Source organism: Prionailurus bengalensis, chromosome C1 (genome assembly GCF_016509475.1).
Source record: "Prionailurus bengalensis isolate Pbe53 chromosome C1, Fcat_Pben_1.1_paternal_pri, whole genome shotgun sequence".
Classification (NCBI taxonomy): Eukaryota; Metazoa; Chordata; class Mammalia; order Carnivora; family Felidae; genus Prionailurus; species Prionailurus bengalensis.
Genome location: NC_057345.1, coordinates 209,120,005 through 209,145,065, shown reverse-complemented (window position 1 = coordinate 209,145,065; position 25,061 = coordinate 209,120,005). Strand labels below are relative to the sequence as shown.

Genomic DNA, 25,061 nt, shown 5'->3' with positions numbered 1-25,061 from the left:
AATGTTTTATCGTTTACTGATGTATAGTCTCATAAGCTTGTATTAACACCAACCTGTAGCCATGTCTTAACCTCATCTTGCACTACCATAGGTTACTGGAAAATGGAAAAGATTTGCACACCACCCCTGCTCCCGGAGGATACCCATCCCTGTGATAACTACCCATTACTAACAGCTCCCAGCGGAGGAAGTGAGTGCTCTAACTCTCCCGCATAAGCTCCTTTACCCCCAGGGAACAGAGCAGAGCAAATCAAGTTGCTGCTTCAAGTTTACTTCGATGAAATTCTTAAATGTATATTCTTAGAAGCAAAAGCTATCCCAGACCTTCATACCTCACGCTGTCAGAGTCTGAGGCTCCTACCATTCAGAAATCCATCCAAATTTATGAAGTTCAGAACCAAAAAGTTCTCAGCAAATAGAACTGCATCTTATCCAATATTTAGGATTATGAGTTATGGCCATATTTGCTTCCGATTTGCATACTAGTCTGCCCTTGGGATTTTATTCTAAAATTGTTTAAAATTGCAAGAGAAATCCATTTTAATCTTGAAATGTAAAAAAAACCTACTTGTTGAAAATAAGGAATGCCAAAAATATATATGCGGGACTATATAATCAACATGTTCCATTTCATTTTTATACAAAATTTTTTTAATGTGTATTTTATTTTTGAGAGAGACAGAGACAGAGACAGCAAGCGGAGGAGGGTCAGAGAGAGAGGGAGACACAGGATCCGATGCAGGCTCCAGGCTCTGACCTGTCCGCACAAAGCCTGACTCGAGGCTCGAACTCACGAACCGTGAGATTATGACCTGAGCTGAAGTCAGTGCTTAACCGACTGAGCCACCCAGGCGTCCCTCCATTTTGTTTTTCTAAAATGTTGCGGCGCCTGGGTGGCTCAGTGGGTTGCACGTCTGACTTCAGCTCAGGTCATGATCTCATGGTCCATGAGTTCAAGCCCCGTGTCGGGCTCTGTGCTGACAGCCCAGAGCCTGGAACCTGCTTCAGATCCTGTGTCTCCCTCTCTCTCTGACCCTCCCCCCGCCCCGTTCATGCTCTGTCTCTCTCTCTGTCTCAAAAATAAATAAGCATTAAAAAAAATTTTTTAATGTTAACTGGTTCTGACAATTTACAACATATAATAATTTATAGCACTGATTTCCTTTAATTAAAAATACTTCATCTTTAATGTTTGATGAAAGATTTTGTAACAATCACTAAAGAATTACTCTTTGCAAAAAATGTGGCAATATAGTTAATATATTTAATCTGTTTTTTATTGAAAAAGCTTGTTCAAACCCAAAGGATATGACCTGCAATCTACTTCATAACACTATCTTAACTTTCAAAATTCAGTGGAAAACTCCGTGTATGAAAAACACAAACAAATCCTTAGATCTGAAGATCAAAATAACTGAACGAAAGATAACTTGGACTTCAGTTACGTATACATATTTAATGAAGCCCTTATTTAATTAATTAACATAATCCCTTGTTCTTCTAAAAATGCATATATTTTCTAAAGAATCTCAGTGGATTTTGCAAAAAGAACATATGAGCCAAGTTAACCAAGTGAACCGTGAGATAGTTCGAGGAGGAGGTCACACCTGGCATCGTGGCTTGTGTCCACGCTAAAATTCAGGGATCTTCCTGCCTAGCTCCACACTAGCTATTCAGCTTCATTTTTATATACAAGTCATCAAAAGTATCATTATTTTGTCTAACATACCCTTCACCCCCACCTATTTTATATCGGAATCAGACATATATATATCGTATCTATTTTATATCGTAATACAGCTCCGTAAAGACTATTTCAAATTCTAACAAAAAACAAAACTGAAGACACCTGATAAAACTAGGTGTCCGTTTGACAAATTGTGGAAACGTATATCCCAAAATTTTGTGTGAGACTTTAACATGAAAAAATTTTAAATACCGACTTTTAGACCGGAGGTAATACTGGACTATAACATATCCACTGGGAAAAGAATGTATTTGTTTGGTAAACTCTAAGGAAGGTGATTTTTTATGATGCACTAGCATATATTCATATCCATTGGCATATATCTGAAGTCCTCAATATACTTTTACATTATGATGTTTCCAAGTCACAGGGATAGAGTATCCCTTCACTACAATGTGCAAATAACCAGAATACGGGCAAATATGAGCAACTCCAGAAAGTACAGCTATTACAAGGATCATCATCCTGCAAGAGATGTATCGTGACTTTCTCTGCTCTGTCGGGGATATATAGGTCCCTGCTCCTCAGTTGTCAAATATTTTAATATATGTTTAATTGCAGAAGGAATATTCTCATTTTTAAAAGTAGGGAAGTAGAATTTCTAATGCAAGAATTAGATTGCAGTAATTATCCTAATTATAATTTTTAGCACATTTTGGAGTGATAATTTAGTTACATAGCCAATGAGCTGATTATTAAAAATGGAAACATGTCACAAAAGTATCAACTCGAATTCTAAAAGCACCTGCTCCAGGTAAGGCCCCGCACTGGGCTCAGTAATGAAAGTACTATTATTACTGCCTCCTGTTTTCGAGTGAGAAAACCAAGAGTAAGTGATACAGGCTGCCCTAGAGAGAGAGCATGGTGAGTTTGTGATGGGGCCAAAGTTCAAGGACTGGTCTGACAGTGTAAGCTGTGTCCCTGACTACTCAAATTCAGTTCCAATCCCTCCTCTGGGGACATGGCCCATTATCAACTGTTTTTATATATTATCTGTAGAGCCAGATATATTTGTTTTGATCTGGGTAGCCACGGTGCTAAGAAAATTTAAGGAAGTTTCTAGATAATGCAAAGGAGTGAAAATCAGCGAGTAATGAGCATTGTTTTCATAATGCACTGACCATACCAGCTGTTTGCTCAGTATTAATGTTTGCGTCCCTTCAACCATCTTTTGAGATAGATAACTAATGTCTTCAGTTTGACAAATGGGAGAAACAGCCTCCAAGGGGTTGGCTAAACTAGAACGTTGCAACTGTGTCTATCTACAGATTCTGTATTTTGTCCATGCCAGCTTCTAAAAGAAAATATGTCACCTGAAAAATGATGCAAAATTAGAAAACAGGATCATTGGTTGCCTTGGAGAGAATATTTATCAACAGTCATAGTCTACCCATCTTGTTGACAGAGTGGGTTTTATTATGCTACCATGAAGAAAGGCATGCTCTATCCCAAACAGGATGTGGCTCAAATAATAATGTCTCATTTTGCTTGGTCCTCTCAAGGCATGTTCTCTATGGGCTGGCCAGCTTTTCTGAGCATTACACCAAATATTAAAGAAGAAGGAGCAATGAAAGAAGATTCGGGAATGGAAGACACACCGTACAATGAGGTTGGACCAATATAATCTAGTGCACAGTAACTGAGAAAACAGATGCGTTGAATTGTTACATTAAGCTAAATATGGAGGAGAAAAATCTTGTTCAGAAATCAAATAAAGTTACTCTAGAATATGACTTAGGCAAAATGAAAGGCAGGCTACAGTTCAGCTGAGAATAATAAATAGCAGATTCCACTGATAAAGTATAATTTTTGATGACCACTTAAACTAAACTCTACTTCTCTAAAATGGACCCAAATGTGCTCTATCAGCTCTTCTATAAGATATAAAATCTCTAGTCCTTTGGTAAATACAGTAAGGGATACTGAAAATTTTGTGAGCTGGTCACAACTTTTTTTTTAATGCATTAGAAAGTGTATTTGTAAATACACTTGTGCAGAAAGTCTCACTAGTTTATGCAGAAAACCTTCTGATTTGCAAACCATGGTTATTTTTCATTAATTGAAAGAAGTACTGATAATTGCAATAATTCTGGTGAAGAAAATAGAGCTTCTTCATCAAGTAAGTAAAATATTTCATAAGCTAATTGTTTCTATCTTAATGTTACATCAATTGAAAAAAAAGGATACAGAAAGCAAGTTTGGGGGCAGAGTTCAATTTAATTTTATAGATGGTTTTATATTAATTTAGTGTACCTTGCAAATAAGCAATAAATGCAACTACATATTTAGATTAACAAACAATGCTTCAGAGTCTTTTCTGCGAAGACACTGTTGAAAAGATTCCAACAAATAATTGACTTCCTTTAGGGAGTATATAATTTGATTCAGCTGAACATTTATTAGACCACTAGTATATGTGAGGCATTGAGTTAAGGTGGGGAGAAGAGCTAAATAACCCACAATTCTGGCTTTCAAAAAGTGTACAATCTTGAGAAAGGCGAACGTTTTTCAGTCTAAGACCCATCAAGTATAAATATACGCAACTAAAGGAAAATAACTTCTTACGTGACAGTGGTTGGGATGGAGATAGAGTTTGGACAGCCATTCAAAGACCCTAGAGTTCCTATAAAGGCTCAGGGCAGTGGAGAGCTCATGATCAGATGTACATTTTAGAAAGCTGCCTGGAGAACAACACGTAGGATGGACTGGAGTGCAAAATACATTATTAGCAGACCACTATGGGCGTTGGGGGGAAATGAACAGAGTTTTGATCCAAGGCAGTGACCGTGGAATGGAAAGAATGAGACAGACCTGAAGGCATTTCATAGATTCAAATTAGCAAGCTTGCAGGACTAAGTCAGTGATGGAAAAAGAAAGATCCAAGACACCACCATCCTGTCCAGGGTGGACGTAGATGCCAATAACAAAGATAGGAAACAGAGTAACCCCACTATGAAGAAAATTGACACTGTAACAGTTTTGAAAACCAGGTTCAGGGAGGAACCACAGTGTTCATCGTGTTGAATCTCCTTTTGATTTGGGGAATTGCAGAAAATCCTGGTGGAGCAGCTCTACCTGTGTGCGGAGTTTCTTTGGAAGTCTGAGCGATATGAACTCATCGCTGACGTCAACAAACCCATCATCGCTGTCTTTGAGAAGCAGAGAGACTTCAAGGTACGTTTTCTAAAGCTAGACGCTGGTTAAAATACCCTGCTCTAAATTGGTGATTTACTTACAGTTTTCAAACGTGGAAACTGCCTATTTTTTATGTCAGCATCATCGTCACGAAACCCTTTGATTTATGGTTTCAGAAATTATCAGATCTCTACTACGACATTCATCGGTCGTACCTAAAAGTTGCAGAGGTGGTGAACTCAGAGAAGAGGCTGTTCGGTCGCTACTATCGTGTAGCCTTTTACGGGCAGGTAAGTTTACCAGAAGCTCCGTGGCCTGGAAATTCTGTTAAACAACTAAACTTTATCTTTCATTCTCGATGAGACGGCTGACTCCACGTGCCAGGCGATCAAGAGGATGTGGGTGTGTCTACATATATATGAGGATTTTTCTGGATACCCGAGTCCTATGTTTGTCTACAAGAATGTACTGAACTGGGAAACAAAGAGAGAAATCCATGGGCCTTAGTACAGACCGAGTTGAAACCAATGATTTCTAACTTTTTAGAGAAAAAGGACACTTATTTTTCAGCATCCTGAGCTGCGCCACCCAGGCACCCCGAACGTTGCGTTTTTTCATTTTCACAGTTGCGATGACTCCTGCCCTCTCATTTCCTTTTCTTCCCTCCCCTCGGGGTTGCCTATAACTTCGTTTTCTCCTCGGAATCTTTTAAGGCTGCAGCTGAAGAAGTCAGATCCAGCCTGATCATTCTAGATCATTTCCCATTGAAAAATGGATTTTGCCCACCTGATGGTTTCTCCAGCCCATATCTAATCTAGGCATACTGACCAGGTAGAAATAAAATATGCTGCTTTCCTACCAAATTTTAATTTCTTTTGAGGAAAAAAAATTATTGTCCTCTAATCACCAACGGCAGCTTAAAGCTAACTTCTTAATTAAGAAAGATAAGCTTCTCTCTACCTGGAAAGAAAAATATCACCCCTTGGCCACTTTCCATGAACAGGTTAATCCAACTCAGATGTTCCTCCCGAGGCATAACAGCATCAGGAGTATGGAGATGGACAAAGCAGGTGGAAATGGCCCACGGATAGAGACTAAACGTAGACATGAGAGAGAAGCAGAACTATTTGAAGTGATACGTACATTGCAGGGAGAAAGCGTGGGAATCCGCAGAAGAGAAGGAGAAAGATAAGGGAAGGGTATCTTGAATATCATGGAGAAAATAAACAATTTTTGACCTCAGGGAAGCATTAGCAAAAAAAAAAAATGGCAGGACACCCCATCAAGAAGGGAATGTGGGCATTGAGGGATTGCAGGAGAAAAGCAGGGTTTCTAGGGAGTGGCCACAGACCAACTGAGCAGAAGAGAAGTGGCACACACGACGTGCACTCAGCTAACCAAGATTCGCATCTACAATCCTTCAGGCCGTCTTTCCAATGAACAAGTAATAAACTGCCATTAAGAGTCTGGTCGTGAAAACAAGATTGCCCACCTGATGGTTTCTCCAGCCCATATCTCATCTAGGCATACTGACCAGGTAGAAATAAAATATGCTGCTTTCTTACCAGATTTTAATGCAGATGTTTATTCTTTTCTTCTTTTGGTCTTGATGGTTCCAGGCTGTGGTAAGTTTTCTCTCTCTCTCCATTTGCATGCCCTAATAATCCTCACACTTCCCTCCATATGGTTTTACTGAACCGTAACTTTTTTGTGTGCAAATCAACATTGGGTACGACGGTGGGATAATCCTGCTTCCATTCATTTTGGAGTCATCCGGCATTTCCCGAACTAAATTGTGTTTATTCCAGTTATCTGAATTACAAAAATGTATCGTTTATTTTATGTGTGTATTATCATTCCGCACAAAGGGAGATGTAGTTTAAAAACCTACGTAACCACACATACGCTCCAGCGCACGTTCAGATAAATACGAGCACCACGCGTTTGCAGGGCGTGCAGAGTAGGCTTAGTGTTGGAGATTGTCTGCTCATTTCGGACCACTATGACTCACAGCTGATTATAAACGGCATGGTGGTCAGAGTCTTAGAGGTTGGAGCAGTGGTCATTGATGGGCACCCTGCCAGTCTCCTGATCGGACCCTCCTCCTTTCCATATGAGTGTCGTAGAGAAATAGGGCTGTCTTTGGTGGGGAACTCTGAGCAGAGGTGATGGTCTCGATACCCAACACAAAAGATGACCAGTGAGCTAAATCTTTACCCAGTAGGGCAGAGTAGGTCTCTTGAGATGTGAACAGAAGTGTATGGAAACCAATTTGACCATCAATTTCATGTTTAAAAAAATAAAAATAAAATAAAATAAAAAATGATGAAAGAAAGAAAGAAAGAGAAAGAAGAAAGAAAGAAAGAAAGAAAGAAAGAAAGAAAGAAAGAAAAGAAAGAAATTTTGGAAAGGCAGCAGAGGCAGAAATATCACGCCGGCACCTAGAGCTCTGGAACACAGAAGAATTTTCTCATTCTGTGAACCATGTGAATGTGCCTATATTCAATCATTTTGTACCTACAAAAATGATTCAACATAATTATTGTCGATTAAGTTGGAAAGACAAATTCTTTCCTTATCCACACATTGTCTGACCGGTACATACCTTTTTGTAATTCTTTAAGCCCTCCCCGTGTCCCTACCAGTATTTTCTACCTTCGTTTATAAAATTGGGGCCATGGGTCCTTAACTCACCTACTAAAAGAATACCTGAAAACCCTTGTACTAAATAGACTGAGGGGGGCAGTGGGGAAGGTCTGGAAAGAGCTACTTTCAGATGACCTAACTTTGTTCTTTTTGCAGATTCCTCAATAACGTGTGCTGACTGTGCACTTGGTTTTTTTCTCTTTTAACGCTGCCAGTATTCTCAAGTGTCTTTCATTAAAAGTTCCAACCTAAGCTTAAACGTGTTTTGGAAAATCTGCAGACCTGGGTACATGCCTAAGCGTGGTACTTTCTAAGCCCAAACCCCAGCCCCCTTTGAACAAAACCTAATGGAGGTCATCTTGATACACGGCAATGTAGAGGCTCGTTCATCACTGTTCAGATGAAATTCAAAAAGCTGTCCCAGGACCCCAAGTGGAGAGTGTGAACATGTCTTGAACAGGAGCGGACAGTGCACATCACTTCACACTTGATGATGAAGAAATACTAACTCGATTTGAACATTTCCCTGAACGTGCGCAGAATGAAAGTTCTAAAGATCTAAGATAAAGTGTTAACTACTTGATTAGCATAATCCCCGTAGTCAGAAATAATTTCTTTTTCATGATGGCACTTTATGTCCCTGTAAAATTCATCTTTTAATATCCAAATTGGCATGTCTTGCAATCATGTTACGAAGATTATGGGAATATAATATGCTATAGGCTCTTTGCCTCCCTAAGGCCTTCCGGTAAATATTTTAGCGTCCCGTGTGGGTAGTGCTTTCATCACATGGTATTGGCTAGTGTAGTTATTATGTCTGCAAGGAGGCAGATAATAGAAAACAAGTTGGAAACTCCTTTTTTTCATGGCGGGGGCCTTAAGAACGCAAGTCGTGCATAATACGGATTTTCAAATGCAACACCTGACGTCATTGACTGTGGAAATTTTACACAGAGCGGCCTATATAAAGCACCCTCCAGAGTGTCCCTGATGTATTCATTTCCAGACTGATGAAACAGCAGTAGTGATCAAACACCACCTGTAATCAATGAAATACTTAGGCCCTGACATTTAGCGTGAAAGCAAGCAAGCGAATACCCCTTGCATAACTTAGAATATCAGCTAGATGCTCTTGGAATATATAAATGAAAGGCTTGGGGACTGTTTATTCCGGTGGCCAAAAGATGCAGATTTCATGGTTCCCCATCTTGCCTGCATGGGTGTAGATGTGTCTCAGAAACTTGACAGAAAAGAGATTAAGAGGAGGAGAGAAGGCGGATGTGTAGTTTGAAAAACCACCTTCTGGTCGTGTGCTACACCCTTCTGGCTCCCCATGTATATGAAAGTCATTGATATAGAATATATTTTTAATACATATAATTTGTGTTTAAAATATATAGAGATCTATCTTTAACACATATGTATTTAAAATATATATTGAGAGAGAGGTTTGTATTTCTATGAAAATGTTTGTCTGCATTCTTGTAGCTTAGCTTAGCATTTAGCCTTTTAATACTTTCGGACCCACATTTATACACGAGGTTCCTCTTTGAATGCATTCCTTTGCTCGTGAACTTCAAAAGACTTAAGTAGACTAGCAGGGGCGCTTATATTTGACGTTCCCCGTAATGATGCAGGGGCTTTGTGGATTCTGAAGAATCTTCAGAAACATCTAATAAGGAGTCAATTTTAGTTACCAGTTCCACTGAAGTGTATTTTTATCATCATCTATTGCCTGCACGTTTCGTAACTCGTGGTTGTTAACTGCGCCGATTCAGAGTCCTTGTTTAACTGGAATATGTGCTGTTTCCTCACAACGACTGCTCAGAATATGTATCGCATTGTACCGTGACATTTAGAAAGTCAAACTAGCAAGGGAAATGCAGTGATCACATTTCCCGTCGCCACGAAAGGCAGTTTACTCGTAACCTTGGGGCGGAAGCAAAAGACAAACGACCCCTGGGTTGTCATCACCTGTGTCCCTACTGATGAATCATTTATTTCAGAGAGCTAGAAATTGAAAACTCCCCTAAGACAGTATCCTGTGGCTCAGTGGGCTCTGCTTTGATAGTTTCTCTGGGTAAAAGGTAAGCACACGTTCCCCCCATTTTCAGAACTGCCATTGAGCTGGCTCCAGAAGCTCTTGCGTGATCCCCAGAAGACGGCAGATGAAATTTTTAATTCTTGCACTCCAGCTTCTTTCTACTTCTTACAGAAAATAGTCCCAACAGGTGTCTCTTTTCAGGCCAATTGAGTAAATAATCACAATTTCTTTCTGATCAGTCACTTACCAAGATATTGAAATCAGCGTCAATAGACCTTTCATATAATAAGGAAAACTGTAGTTGCTGTGCAGAGCAGCTGAAGATGTGTATTTTGAAGCACTCCACACTCAGTTAAGCTGTTGTCCCTGCATGCCAGTCAGAGCTCAGATTGCTCTGCTGACACGGAATGTTTTTCTTTGTTACTGCTGTCCTCCTCATCAGCACTAACACACACCAAGGGCCTATTGTGTACCAGGCACTGTTCTTGGGGCCTCCCACTAGACTTCTGAGTCTGTACTGTTTCCATCATGCAGATCAAGGAGCAGGGATGAAAGGAAGTCACAGGTCATGACTGAGACCAGAGCCAACGGTCAGAGTAATGACAATAAAATCCTGCTTCCCACCTCTCCTTTGCTGCTAACCCTGGACTCAGAAATTTGTCAGTGGAGAAAAATTCACAGTGAAAATGTCTCTTTGTGCTAGTTTTCACAGCGTGGTGAGAAAATCTTTTCCTGAAACTTGGAGACATTTTTCTTATTGAAAAGAAGTTGCAAATGTGGCTGTAGCGATTGCCCTGTGGGGGTTCTGGTTGATGGCCTCAGAAGTCCTGTTTCTCTGATGTGTCAGTCTGTCGATTTTAGCCACTAACTTCTGACCTTGAACCAGACAAGTCTTCACAAAGACAGAGACAGAAAAATCATGGCAGGCTGGAAGCCATGTGGGAACCGGGCCAGACCTCACTACCCCTACCAACTCTTGAGGAATGACGGTGAAGCACGTTTTGTGCTTTCAATACTCTAAGTCACTTTTTTTAGCAGTTTGGGGTCAGGGGACTCCTATATTCAGCTGCGTGTGGTCTTGACCATTCTTTAAAAAAAAAAATCGTTCAATAAAAACATCTTTCTTAGAATCCATGGAATCTTTTCCAGTTATACCCGGTGCAAATACACATCTTTAAGATGTATGCCCTCTAAGAACTATTTCATTCATCTGCTTCTTCATTCAACGAAGGTAGAGTGAAATTCCCCTAAAGACCAGGCTCTGTGTTAAACACTGAACATGTACTGTTGGACAAGACACTTCTCTGCCTTTGAAAAGCCCAAAGTCAGTTCTGGAAACGCACAAGGAAACAGGCGATCACCTGCTTGACAAGAACTCTGCTGATGAACGAGTTCATCGTCCTCAGTTACGGCCCATTTACGAAACGAAGTATCCTGTTCACATGGTCAGACTTAACCTGGCAAAAGTGCTTTGCAAGCATAAAGCACCATATGGTTGTGCATTTTAATCCTTACTCTTAGATCAACCACCTCACATTAGCCAAAAGTACAGCATTAGAATGCTTGCTGCGTGTGTTTTTTACATACAATGAATATTTCTTTTTTTAATCAGAAATGAGAAAAGCAGAAAAAGTACAGCTAAGATTCTTTCTGACCTCCGGATCTTCACCTGGCCCTCAAAAGCCATTTTCATGAGGTAAACTCTGCAGTCAGAAGAAACCATGAGAGCCTAGGTTCTTAACTCCCAATTTAATCCAGTATTCTGAGGCCACATGCATTCCACAGGAAAGATGATGCTGTGTCGCTTCAAAGAGAAGGAGATGTGAAGATTGCCTCACTTGGTTATCCTCAGATGATAGAATCTTACCTTCCCCCCCGTTTCAAACCAGACAAATAAAATTAACAGAGGCTGAAACCTACTTGCTCCTATGGCATAAACATGATGGCATGGTTACTGTTTTCGATCCCCTATTTTAGCTTTGCAGGATTGTAAAAGACCTATTCGCAAAGTAAATGGAATAATGAAATTGCATATGCTTGCATCGCGCGTCTGAAGACATATCACAGTTCTTTTTAAAATAGCAGCACTTGGGAACATACCTACCATATGTCATTCCTGTTAGGACAACGATCCAGAGAATTATGGCTTTGCATCTGACGTGATGTGGGGTGCATATCGACTCGTACCTCTAGGTACGTTTACATGACACACAGAGTTTCCTCTGCTGGTGCCAAAGACGTGAAGAAGGCCTTATGAAAAAGGCCAAAAATTACTCCAGACTCTGTGTTCTACCCCAGGCTGCCACATGAGGGCATTCTTCTCCCAAAATACGTGCAAGCAGGTGTAACCACGGATTTCTACAAACAGAGAAAACAGGTGTAAGGTTATCTCAGGAGGGTCTTTGGCCTGGTGGGGAGTGTTTCATTATTGACTGATTCTAACATGGTATTTTTTTTATGTTACTTTTTCTTTCAATTTCATAGGGTGCTGATCCATGGCTTGGATAACAACCGAAGACTGGCTATATTATTTAAGTAAATAGCTTTTGTTTGTGTTTGTGATTTGCAGTTGGAGTGCCCTAATAAAACTGGTGGTTTGTTGTGCGTTTCCCATAGGGCTTTTTTGAAGAGGAGGAAGGTAAGGAGTATATTTATAAAGAGCCTAAGCTGACGGGCCTCTCGGAGATTTCTCAAAGACTGCTCAAGCTCTATGCGGATAAATTTGGTGCAGACAATGTGAAGATAATCCAGGATTCCAACAAGGTAAAGGAAAATCGGCATCCATGCACATGTGAATAATTGACTCCTTTTTTTTAGTTTTTTTAGCTGTATCTGTTAAGGTTTTCATTTTCTGCCTGACTGCAAAAGTAACCTGCCTCAACCACACGGGAGGTTTTGCCTGTTTGTTTATTGGATGGTTGGCGATTTTTTTTTTTTTTGGTCAAAAATGTTATGTGTGTTTATTTGAGTAACTTTTAGGTAACCTTAGAAACAAGTTACTAAATTCTCTATTTCTGCCATAGATTACTTGCATTTGAATAGCAGCCTAAGGGTTAAAGTGATTGGGCCCACTGTTCCTTCCAGAGCTCACGGTGCACACGGGGTTAAGAAGAGGCGGCTACATGCAAACGGTTAATTAAATAGAGCCCAGGGAGTTCCTCGGGAGACAGGTCTAAGTCACAGGGAGAAAGTTCAGGGCTCCCTGAGCAGCTCATTCTTGGCTGGGCAATGCTTCACGGAGGAAGGATGTCTGATCTGGGGATCGCAGAGTGAGAAGCCGTTTGCCGGAAGCAGAGGGCATTCTGAGGAGCCCGGCACAGGCGATGCCAGGGAGGAATGAGAAGGGGACACAATGGCAGGTGTCTGCAACACAGGTTGGACAGAAAAGTATAGCAGAGGAATGCATCTCAAAAAGCAGGTTGGTGCCCAAGTGGGGAGGCCGCTGTTGGGCCACCAAAGAAAAGGTCTCTTTTCTCCCCTCCTCTTTTACTCAGCTGGTATTTGGAGGGATCGGGGCATGAGATTCCTGGGTCTGGGCAGAAATTGTCACGATGTGCCCGTCACTCTCTCCCTTAGCTTGAAAGGTGAGATCCCCGTCCCCTTAAAGATGGAAAGAACTCGAATCACCCTCATGGTGGCACTCCTAAATAGGAAACATAGGGTTCCTAGTGAGATGAGAAAAATGCCCAATTTAGTGGCAGACATCTGCAGTCTTCACTCCATCATGGCACCTTCTATCAGCTGGTGATCCATCTTGGAGAAACTAGATAACCACTCTGAATTTTTTTTTTAATCTGTAAAGTAGATACAGTTATACTCATCTTACAGTATAATTTTAGGAACATCATAAATAAGTTCATGAGCTTCCTCAAATTTCTGGAATCAGATAGGCAGTGAGTACGTAAACAGATGGAGAAAGCTGGAAGAAGTTTAAAAATTCTTCCAGAAATCTTTAGAAAAGAGGCTGAGAATCATCTCTTCCAACCTTGAAAATTCCCTGGCTCTTCTTGGGACCCCCTAGCCTGTCTTCCTTGCTATTTCTGAAGCTTATTCACCAAAGCAGAATTAGTAAAGAAATTATATAGGATGATTTATTGCAGATAAGAGAAGGTATTAGAGAAACTGAAAATAAATATATTTGCAATCATGAGACAGGCTAACCAGTTAATCCACTCAGCCAACAAAGCCCGAGCCCAGGTCTAGGTACATGGCTGAATCATCGAAGGACAAGGAGATATATTTCTACTCTTAAGAAGCTTGTTTTCTCCGGACGCCTGGGTGGCTCAGTCGGTTGAGCGTCCAACTTAGTCTAAGGTCATAATCTCATGGTTCGTGAGTTCGAGCCCCACTTCGGGCTCGCTGTTGTCAGCGCAGAGCCGGCTTCAGGTCCTCTGTCCCCCTATCTCTGCCCCTCTTCTGCTGCTCTCTCTCTCTCTCTCTCTCTCTCAAAAATACATAAAAAGAAAAAGGAAAAAAAAGCTTGTGTTCTAGACAAAAGTGAGGACATTCACTACAGAAGAGAAAGAAAAGAGGGGCACCTGGGTGGCTCAGATGGTTAAGCGGCCGACTTCGGCTCAGGTCATGATCTCGTGGTCTGTGAGTTCGAGCCCCGCGTCGGGCTCTGTGCTGACAGCTCAGAGCCTGGAGCCTGCCTGGGATTCTGTGTCTCCCTCTCTCTCTGCCTCTCTCTTTCTCTCTCTCTCTCCTCTCTCTCAAATAACCTCTTAAAAAGAAAAGAAAGGATTATAAGTAAAACGCCTTAGCCAGGTGCGTATGTTTGGAAGAACGTCACTACCGGAAAGTTTGGCTCCAGTCCTACCTCTGCCACCACCTGGCTGCTTGACCGCAGTCCGGCCAGTTACTCTTTCTGTGCTGCCAGGGCCACCCAGCCTCTGAAAGGATCCGACTGCCTGTTCTTCCCCACGGGGACAGGGACAGGCCAGCAGGATGCCAGCGGGGGGGAACGCAGAGCGCCCTGCTCACTTCCCGGAGCACCCGCGGCTCACCACTCTCTTCCCCCGTTAACGCGTCCACCCAGGTAAACCCCAAGGATCTGGACCCCAAATATGCCTACATCCAGGTGACCTATGTCACACCATTCTTTGAGGAAAAGGAAATCGAGGACCGGAAGACGGATTTCGAGATGCACCACAACATCAACCGCTTCGTCTTCGAGACGCCCTTTACGCTGTCGGGCAAGAAGCACGGCGGGGTAGAGGAGCAGTGCAAGCGGCGCACCGTGCTGACCAGTAAGTGCCGCCCGCGGCCGGGCAGAGCGCTGGCTGCAACGCGGGGCCCCTGGTGGGGGGCGGGGGTGGTCGCAGTCTCGCGGACAGCCACCCGACGTGCGAAATTAGGAATGCTGGCCGGGGAGAGCTGGCGTCCCCCCCTTGGGAAGTCAACCAGAAGAGAAACCGCCCCTATGGTTACCTCATCCGCCCCTTCCCTGTAGACGTCAGGGCTGCAAAGGTCATGGTGCCGGTGTCCCGGGAACAGCTCTGAACTTAACCACTCGTCCCTCCCTGAGCCCACCCCCGGTGACTTCAGGGTTAGCAGCTCTCAGAATTGTGTGCTTGGGGCAAGATTCTAAACCATTCTGGAGCTGGGGCTCCTCACGTGTCAACTGAACGCAGGGGATGACCTCCCACATCCCTTCCAGCGCTGTCTAGAGCTGCTCTAGGAGCCGGGGAGCCTCTCGCTTACTGAGCAAACGTGCCGTGAGCGCCTGCTAGGTGCCGGGCACCGTTCTGGGAGCTGAAACAAATACAACAGGACTCTTGCCCTCAGGGTTCACGGTCTGGTAGGAGAGAGCCAAGTAAAGCAAGACGTTCAGGTGAGCAGAGTAGGAGAAAATGGGAATACGCAGGAGGGGCCCCTCAGGCCGACGGAGGAGAAAGACACACAAGGGTATTCTAGAAGAATCTTGATGAGCAGTCCTGGATAGCGCAGTGGATACAAGAATAGCAGCGACATCCAGATGACAGGACACATTCATCTTCCGGGACACTTTTTCAGAACTTTTATCATAAACGATCAGAACAAAGAGATCATGACATGCTATTTGGTGGAGACGGAAGCATTCGTTAGTGTGGTTTAGTGTCGTTTTTATTTGAATGATAAGTCGTGAGGGAAACTGTAATCTTCTCAGTGGTTGGAGACTGTAAAGGCCTTAATCCAGCCCATAGAACGAGGACAGGTTGGCCAGCCAGGTGCGCGAGAGCAAGCCAGGCAACATTAGTTGGGCCAAAACCTAAGAGACGTTAGACACCATGGTATACAGGAGAAAAAATAACTCGCATACACAGAAAAAGTGCAGGGTGGAATGTGCTGTGCATAAAAAAGAGATACAAGGGGCGCCCGGGTGGCTCAGTTGGGTAAGCAACCGACTTCGGCTCAAGTCATGACCTCGCGGTCCGTGAGTTCAAGCCCCGCGTGGGGCTCTGTGCTGACAGCTCGGAGCCTAGAGCCTGCTTCCGATTCTGTGCCTCCCTCTCTCTCTGCCCCTCCCCCGCTTGCACTGTGTGTGTGTGTGTGCGTGCGCGTGTGTGCGTCTCAAAAATAAATAAACATTTTCCAAAAGAGAGATACAAGATCATCCGGACCTTCAGGGGTACCCTGGACGCCTCCCTAACCTTCAGGCTTCACATTCTCTCGCGTTGCTTTCGTGCAGCCAGTCACTTGTTCCCCTACGTGAAGAAGCGAATACAAGTCATAAGCCAGTCGAGCACAGAACTGAATCCTATCGAAGTGGCCATTGACGAGATGTCCAAGAAAGTTTCTGAGCTGAATCAGCTTTGCACAATGGATGAGGTGGACATGATCCGACTGCAGCTCAAAGTCCAAGGAAGTGTCAGCGTGAAGGTAGGCATTGTCCAGAGCAGGGACGCACACGGCCCGTGGCACCTGGTACCAAGTGCCCTGGAAATTTCTGACAGGATGTGAGAGTCATTTTTCTGTTCTGATACCATCCGCAACTTTTTCTGAGTCTTGAAAACTTTGTTTTGGGGCGCCTGGGTGGCTCAGTCGGTTGGGCGTCCGACTTCAGCTCAGGTCACGATCTCGCGGTCCGTGAGTTGGAGCCCCGCGTCGGGCTCTGGGCTGATGGCTCAGAGCCTGGAGCCTGCTTCTGATTCTGTGTCTCCCTCTCTCTCTGCCCCTCCCCCGTTCATGCTCTGTCTCTCTCTGTCCCAAAAATAAATAAACGTTAAAAAAAAAAATTTTAAAAAAAAAAAAAAAAGAAAACTTTGTTCTGTTGCCAGTGCGAACACCAGGAGATGAACCTTTTTTTCTTTTCTTTAAGTTTAGCTGAAATAAAATCCTCCTTTCCCATCTTCTCCGCATAACCTCTATTCTATATTCGAAAATCTAATGAGTGAACGAATGAATGAATGAATGAATGACAGATACGGCTGTCTCGTCAATATCTGTCCGTAAGAGCCTCACGAACGTGTTCAGAAACAAATCCTTTGAAAATGTTTATTGGTTCACAAGATGTGTGTCGGTATTTATCTGAGTGTCAGGGGCCTGGTAAGGCAGCAGATGGCCTGCTCACTGTGGGTGATTAAAGAAAAGAGAACAAACAGACTGTTTGCAGAGGTATAAGCAGTATTTAGGACAAACAACACGGTGGGCACAGGAGCTGACAAGACCGAGGGGCTGTTACCCACCCCTAGATCCGGAGCTGGAGAGGAGACAAGAGTGAGTCGAACAGAGCGAGAGCTGGGAGAGTCAGCTGCTGAGGCTACCTCTGCCAGATAGAGGACCACACAGAGGAAACCCTGTGGCCAACAAACCCAGCCCGGCTGGGACCAGGGAGATTCGGGTGAGGCACTCACCTCGGGCACAAAATGTAAGTGGGCATCAAAAACCTCAGTACCCAGGATAGAATAATATTTGTGCGATGCCAACAATTTATAATGAGCAAAGAGTTAAAGTTTTAAACAAAGGCAGGCCCGTAACAATGCCGCGTGGAACTACATAGGAGCCCGAGGCAAAAAGGAAAAATCAGTGAGGCCAACCCTGATGTTGACCTGCTCTCCTCTTCCCCGCCCACCTTTTCTCCGTGTCCCCATGGCTGACTCGAAATAGTAATAATAATTTTTTTTTTTAAGCCGGAAGGCAAAAAGAACCATTGCTGTCCTCCAAACGGGACAGCTTCTCTCAGCATAGAGCTGTGTCAAGGAAGGTGGACGTTGGACCGGGGGGCACGAAAGGAAGCATCCAGAATGTTTAGTCATTGTGCCGTGCTGGCAATACCTGGCAGGCACGGGCATCTGAAGGCAGCTCGAATACAGTGTTAGCTTCCTTCTGCTGTGACCTTATTCCTTCCAAGCCCCACAGTCACAGGAAGAGACCATAAGCACTAAAGGGTACGGACTCCTTCGTGAATGGAAGCCTACGCATGTGTGCGAGCAGGAGTGGGTCCTGGCATCGTGCATTCGTTCGGCAAATCTGATAAATGCCTCCTCCGGCCGGAATGTAGGCCAGACTGTTAAGCGGAATCCGGTAAAACAGTGACTCCCAGGGTGGTGCGTACGCGACTACCACGACCGAATGGCTGCCATTAATAGTGAAGTGTTGACTTGAATGTGAATAGAAAAAAAAAATAAATAAATAAGTAGTACGTCACCCATTTGATTTCACAGATATTAAAATTCAACGTGAGTAAATCAAAACGAGTCTAGGTTTCAAAGACATTAAGAAAACAATGGTGCAAGCCGAGTGCAGAGGTGACAAAAAATGTGAAACAAGGGACAAGTGACCGTTTGAGAGAAGGTACCGTGAGGTATAGCACGCAGCTGGATCCTTCAGTAACTTACTGCCTTCTGAGTGGGGGGACAGCAGAGAAGGCAGGTAACGAATCGGTGGACCCCGCAGCAGCATGAGAGGATGTGGGCGCTGCACGATGGAAGCTACTCCTTCTAGCTGCGGGGAAGGCTCCAGCCAAGGGGGAGATGGGTTTCTCCTCAGACGTTTCTCTTCTCCCCCCACAGGTTAACGCTGGGCCGATGGCCTACGCACGAGCTTTCCTTGAAGAAACCAATGCGAAGAGATACCCTGACAACCAAGTAAAACTTCTGAAGGAAATATTCAGGTAAGCTTTTCTTTGTCGGAAGGTTCTGGAACTCCTTCAGGCAGGAGCCACCCGCCCGACCCTCTCCAAGGCAGCAGAGTCTCACCGAGGCCCGACTTTGAGCTGCCGCTTTCTGGGGCCGGCTGTTAATTTGCTGACTGCTGTCCCCAAAGGCAATTTGCAGACGCGTGTGGACAGGCCCTTGATGTGAATGAGCGTCTCATCAAGGAGGATCAGCTGGAGTACCAGGAAGAGCTGAGGTCCCATTATAAGGACATGCTCAGTGAACTCTCCACAATCATGAATGAGCAGGTAAGACCTTCCTGGAGGCGGCCCACGCTGCCAGTTCATAGGAAGTGCCCATTTTAGCCCCGGTGCCAGGAGGCCTGTAAATGCCTCCTCTCTTTCGTGACCACCATGGCGCTGAGTTGCTCCCTCCTCCACGTACAACACTCCGTGCCTCTCCAAACAGAGATCAGGTTGGGGACAAATCCATTTAAAAACAAAAAAGAAGATGAGAACCCAGGTGATTTCCGAAGTTCTCAGATATGTTTAGCCAAACCATATGAGCTACTGGTTTTCTAGAACAGATGGAACCTATTAGACAGTAAGGAACAGCGGGCGACGTTCCACTAGGTTTGCTGCCACTCCCGTCCAGGATGTAGGACGTCCCAACTCCCAGGCTGTGACACGGAGTCTCACAGTTCCGCCACCAGGGGTCTCTGCACCATACTCCAGAGGAACGCCAGGACTAAGGGCCTGGCTCATCAAGATGGAGACTGCCTCTACACAGGCTGGGCCTCCTGAAGATGTGCAGAACTGGGTAAAACTTGATCCTCTACCCCACCAGCAAGTTATCCATGATTTCTGGCATGTATCCAGCATGTTCTATAAAGCTGTGCACAAAATCTGGATATTCATTAATCACGGTATTTGGGAGGGACACATAATCAAGTGGTCCAAAGCCAAGCGCTATTCTTTGGCTTCCCAGCATCCATCAACTCTCACACTGGACCTGGACATCTATCTTATTACCCGTGGCCCCCTCCAGAAGTTAGATGTGCTCTTTATGGAATAATTGAGGGAGGGGGACAATTTGAATAATCTCCTGATAGTGCCTCATGCATAGTAGCCACTCACTAAAAATGCGTTTCCTTTCATCTCTTTAAATGGCCGAGCACTGGGGCGCCTGGGTGGCTCAGTCGGTTAAGCGGCCAACTTCGGCTCGGGTCATGATCTCACGGTCCGTGGGTTCGAGCCCCACGTCGGGCTCTGTGCTGCCAGCTCAGAGCCTGGAGCCTGTTTCAGATTCTGTGTCTCCCTCTCTCTGACCCTCCCCCGTTCATGCTCTGTCTCTCTCTGTCTCAAAAATAAATAAATGTTAAAAAAAAAAAAAATTTTTTAAATAAATGGCCGAGCACTATCCACACTATTCACAAAGCCTGAAATGTATCACATGAATGTTTTCTTCTGAGTGCATTTCCCACATGTTTCTTTTTTCTTCTTTTCCATTTCCTTTTACTCACATTTTAATTTTTTTTTCATGTTTATTTATTTTTGAGACAGAGAGAGAGAGAACGTGAGCAGGGGAGGGGCAGGGAGAGAGGGAGACACAGAATCCGAAGCAGGCCCTGGGCTCTGAGCTGTCAGCACAGAGCCCGACACGGGACTCGAACTCACGGACCGTGAGATCATGACCCGAGCCAAAGTTGGACGCTTAACCGACTGAGCCTCCCAGGCACCCCTCCTTTTACCCACATTTTAAACTCTCCAGAGTAGCCAAAAACATTGGTTAATGGACTTACGTTGGAGATCATTTATCTTCCTGGCTAGGATTCCTCAATGAGGGATTATTCTTAGTGGTTTCAGATGATTAAGAGGTGATGGGAATTAAAAACTCAAGAGGGATGCCTCGCTTGCAAGGGATGATCACATCTGAGAGCGAAACAAAAATAACAAGCAATGGATCTTAAAGTTGGGAAAGGTGGTGAAGAAATGCTTGTTTCCAACTATAAATTGCACCTGACCTTGAAACTTCTGGCAAAAAAATGCTTTTCTCTTTTTTTTCCTGACAGCTCTGTCACGGTCCGTGTCTGTACAGCTTCTGTTCCTCTGTGTCTAGTATTTCCCTCAGTACTATAAGCAAAAGTGGTATGTTTTTCTTTCCTTATGTCTACACTGTCCTTTGTGGCCTTCTAGTCTGCCTACCCCTTCCTACTTGTTCATATTCCCCAGATATCTCCATAGTGGCTAGTGTTCTCTGAGTGTTTCATTAGAAGAACTTTATTTCCATTTCAAGATAGGTTGATGTGGGGTGGGGGGAAGCTTGCCAATCAAAGTTAACAACTTAGCTTTTTTTGTAAGTTTATTTTATTTATTTATTTTGAGAGAGAGAGAGAGAGCACACGCCTTCAGGGGAGGGGCAGAGAGAGAAGGAACAAGAGAGAGAATCCCAAGCCATGGAGCCCAATTCAGGGCTCCAACTCAAGAACTGTGAGATCATGACCTAAGCTCATGACTTGAGTCAAAATCAAGAGTATGACGCTTAACCGACTGAGCCACCCAGGCACCCCAACAACTTAGCTTTTAAAAAGAAAATTCATACTCCCCCAATTTATAAAGTGTATTTGATTGAGCTCATTCGTATCCTGAACAGAGGTTCCGTATACCTCAAATTGGAACAAAAACAAAATAAAACAAACAAAAGAGACAAAGACAAGAACCAGGTGATTAAGAGGAGAGAAAAATAATTTTTTTTCCCAGGAAACCTTTGCTAAAAGAAGCAAAGTCAAAACAAAGGTTCTGTGCTTCCTGGAAATTGACACAAAGAAAAGAAATGGATGGATGGCACAGATCATATTATTCAGTAAAATAGATATCTTCAAAAAAAGTTTTCCTTAAAACTGATTTACTCTACTACATTTCCACCTTAGATTGAAAAGAGGACAAAGTATTAACTCCTAGCTCTGTAAAAGAGATTCTAGAGGAAGAACTGGTTAATCGATAATTATCAATCATAAGTATAAATTGTCCATAGCAAAACATAAGTTATCTAGAGCAAAAGAAGCTATTGTCATGGCAAGTACTGACAAGTGTTACTTGTTGGTTGTAATGAACAATTTCCTGAAATCAGAAATAGATAGCCAGTGATAAAGATCTACAAAGTCCATAGTATTTTAAAAAATGGGTATTTACCTCAGTTCAGATTTACAACAACAACAAAAATTATTTGCTTCTTTTCTCAATTTTTCTTAATGAAAAGGCACCTGGCCATAATGATTGGGTTCAAAGTGTACTGGAGGGAAGAGTAGTCAAATTTTAGTATAATCCTGTAATGCATGAGCAAACCATAATCTGTAATGCATGAATACATTCACATACTTTTATACTCATGACATGTTCTGGGAAAAGTTACATATATAATTACAGGGAAGAGAGAAATTCTACCATTGAACTTTTAAAAATAGAAATAGTGAGCATTCACTTTTGAATGTCCCCTCTCTGAAAGCTTTCCTACCATTCTTCCTTTCTGATCTTATACTCTAATAAACTTTAGCCTGCTGCAAAAGAAAAGGAAAGAAAAGGAAGGAAGGAAGGAAGGAAGGAAGGAAGGGTTAGAATAGATACAGAACTTTAGAAAAACAAAAATAGAATTAATTGGGGCACCTGGGTGGCTCAGTCGGTTGAATGTCCGACTCCAGCTCCGGTCATGATTTCACAGTTCGTGGGTTCGAGCCCCTCATCAGGCTCTGTGCTGACAGCTCAGAGCCTGGAGCCTGCTTCGGATTCTGTGTCTCCCTCTCTCTCTGGCCTCCCCTGTTCTCTCTCTCTCTCTCTTTCAAAAATAAAAAATAAAACATTTTTAAAAATTAACAAAAAGAAAGAAATAGAATTAATTATGCAACTCATTCCAAGAGTGTCCAGAAAAATCTCGGCTAACAGGGTATCCTAAAGCCACCTAATTAGTGAAAGAAACGTCAGTGTAAGGAATGAGATAGAAGAGGATAAAAAGGATAGACGAGATAAAGCAGTTGGAGTTGCTAAATGACAGGCAGACAATAACTACCTTTAGGCAGCCCGGAACGCCACACTATTTTATAAGTAGCCAAAACATCAAAGCGTCCTTTAATGGAGGCGTGAGACATACATGTAAGTAACTGGATGAAACATAAATATAAGATGCTCATTTGGAGTCGGCTCCAGCGGTGAGGACGACAGCATAGTGAAGTCAGCAGCGGGAATGGATCTCAAATATAAAGTACAGAGAGAGGAACGGATCTACTCTGCCACAGTGCCAAGGAGGCAAGATGCAAAGTCATATTGTTCTGGGAGCTTCAGATACTCTATGCACACATTATTTCCCAAATTACTGGCGCAGAACTTGTGGCGTTGATCGTAAGAATTTGTTGGCAGTATAGGGTACCCAGATGCTTGGTGCCTTGTGCAGACAGAAGTGTTAATCTGTCTTAGAAGAAGGTTAGAGCTAAACCACAGTAATTTGGGAAGCTAGTGGGAAAATCTTCATAACTAGAAATTTGAAATATTCATTAAGTCTCTTCTTTACAGAGATACATCTTAGAGATGTCCAGGGGGTCTACTCTTGTTATAATATTTACATTTCATTATTTGAACAGATCTGACAAGAGAGTATTATTTGACACGTTATTATTATTTTCAAAGTCAGGTCAAGGTATATTTTTTTTCGTACATTGAATTTCCATTAATGCAAACATTTAAATGCCCTTTCAGATGCTTCCCTTTCTTGTAGATGACAATACGAATTACAAACTTTTAAAGTAAAGTAAAATTCTGGAATTATTCAGATACCATCATAAAGCGGTTCACTTATAAATTCATATGTGACAGCTGAAGAGTACCGTGAAGCTATTTTTTTTCAATATATGAAATTTATCGTCAAATTGGTTTCCATACAACACCCAGTGCTCATCCCAAAAGGTGCCTTCCTCTATACCCATCACCCACCCTCCCCTCCCTCCCACCCCCCATCAACCCTCAGTTTATTCTCAGTTTTTAAGAGTCTCTTATGCCGTGAAGCTATTTTAAATCTTGCCACAATGCTGACGGCATGGGCTTGGGAAAAAAAAAAAATTCTTCAGAACTACTCTAATAAGTACATTTCCAAAAGCTTGCAGAATCCTTGTGGGGAAGAAAAAGATCCTTGTTCTGGCTTTTAATTTCGTGTTTGGTGATATTAACATGAAACTCTCGATTTTCGCTCTGTTTTGTCCTGTTGTATTTTGTCCTGTCAAGATTACGTGCAGGGACGACCCGTCAAAGCGCGGAGCGGAGCGAACCTGTCCTCGAGTAATTAGCAGGCCGGCTCCCCCTTTACCCACTGTCTCCATCTCAGCCAGTGAGGACGCTTGAAGGGAGGTCTACTGCATCAGACACGCCTCGAAGGGACCCTTCTGAATTTGTAGCTCATCTCGGGGAAGAGAAAGACTTAATTTATTTGAAGTTTTTATAGTGTTAATATTTTTTTTTTTTTACCTCGCTAGCTTGAGAATTTCGCCAGCTTTCGGCTTTGCACATTTCTTATGATTTTTTTATTCCTTTGAGCAGCATTGATCAAGCCAAGCTGAATATTTGCCGTGAAATTCCAACGAATGTGTAGCTCAAAAGCAAACCCTAAGTTTGCTGTCAGTTATAATATGTTCAATACCAAGTCCTAGTACACATATTTTAAAGGTCAAAGTGAATGTTTTTGTAACATTTAAGCATATTCCAAATGTAAATAGAAGATTGTAAAATATATGGTTTTTACCAAATTTAAAAGAGCCTTTTTAGTTAATACTTATGACAGTGCTAAAATTATATGAATAACATTTCAGATACCATTATATTAAAATATTTGTGTATGTGTACAAACATGTTGATAAATACTAATCTCTAAAGTTTGTGGAGTTCCTTTATTTGTAATATATGTGCTCTCAAAAGCAATGGGATGTGAAATTATGTATTTTGTTGTTCATAGAAATAAAAAATACAATTCCTTTGCATTTGGTTCCCTCTTGAAGAGTGGGTGAATTGCTCCTAAAAGTGGTTCACTGCTGGACGTCTGCTAATGCAATCTTACACTCACTCCCTGTGGTGCCTTTTCAAGAAGGCAGGAAAAGAACTCAACCAGAAGCCAGGCAGTTCTTCCAAAGATCAATTGGATGGGCCAGGGGTTTCCAAAGTTAGATCACTAGAATGATTGGGGAAGATAGAATGAATCAGAATCCTAAGGGTTGTGGTATTTAATAGGACTCTTCACAAAAATTCCATCTCTACACTCTATAAACCTGTGGTAGGAGTGCACGTTCCTGCCTCTTTTGAAGTTAGACTTGACCACGTGACTTGCTTTTGAAATGTGAGCAGAAGTGATGTGTGTCATTCTCAGGCAGATCCTTAAA

At 42.9% G+C, this 25,061-nt stretch overlaps 1 protein-coding gene across 11 annotated transcripts in view; it reads left to right on the top strand.

The window, feature by feature from the left end:
• Window positions 1-24,665, top strand: part of DOCK10 (dedicator of cytokinesis 10) — a 273,034-nt gene extending 248,369 nt beyond the window's left edge. For 4 of the 11 annotated variants that reach the window (XM_043578000.1, XM_043577997.1, XM_043577996.1 and 1 more), the window contains exons 47-58: window positions 92-190; window positions 3,250-3,356; window positions 4,799-4,921; window positions 5,059-5,172; window positions 6,502-6,507; window positions 12,189-12,335; window positions 14,611-14,821; window positions 16,243-16,433; window positions 18,566-18,666; window positions 18,819-18,957; window positions 20,721-20,796; window positions 23,917-24,665. In XM_043578000.1, the coding sequence (XP_043433935.1) occupies window positions 92-190; window positions 3,250-3,356; window positions 4,799-4,921; window positions 5,059-5,172; window positions 6,502-6,507; window positions 12,189-12,335; window positions 14,611-14,821; window positions 16,243-16,433; window positions 18,566-18,666; window positions 18,819-18,957; window positions 20,721-20,796; window positions 23,917-23,978 (1,376 nt within the window). In that variant the 3' untranslated portion in view covers window positions 23,979-24,665. The remainder of the gene's footprint in view (window positions 1-91; window positions 191-3,249; window positions 3,357-4,798; window positions 4,922-5,058; window positions 5,173-6,501; window positions 6,508-12,188; window positions 12,336-14,610; window positions 14,822-16,242; window positions 16,434-18,565; window positions 18,667-18,818; window positions 18,958-20,720; window positions 20,797-23,916) is intronic. The other 7 variants (XM_043578002.1, XM_043577998.1, XM_043577995.1 and 4 more) reach the window with 5 other exon arrangements.
• The last annotated feature ends 396 nt before the right edge of the window (window positions 24,666-25,061 follow it).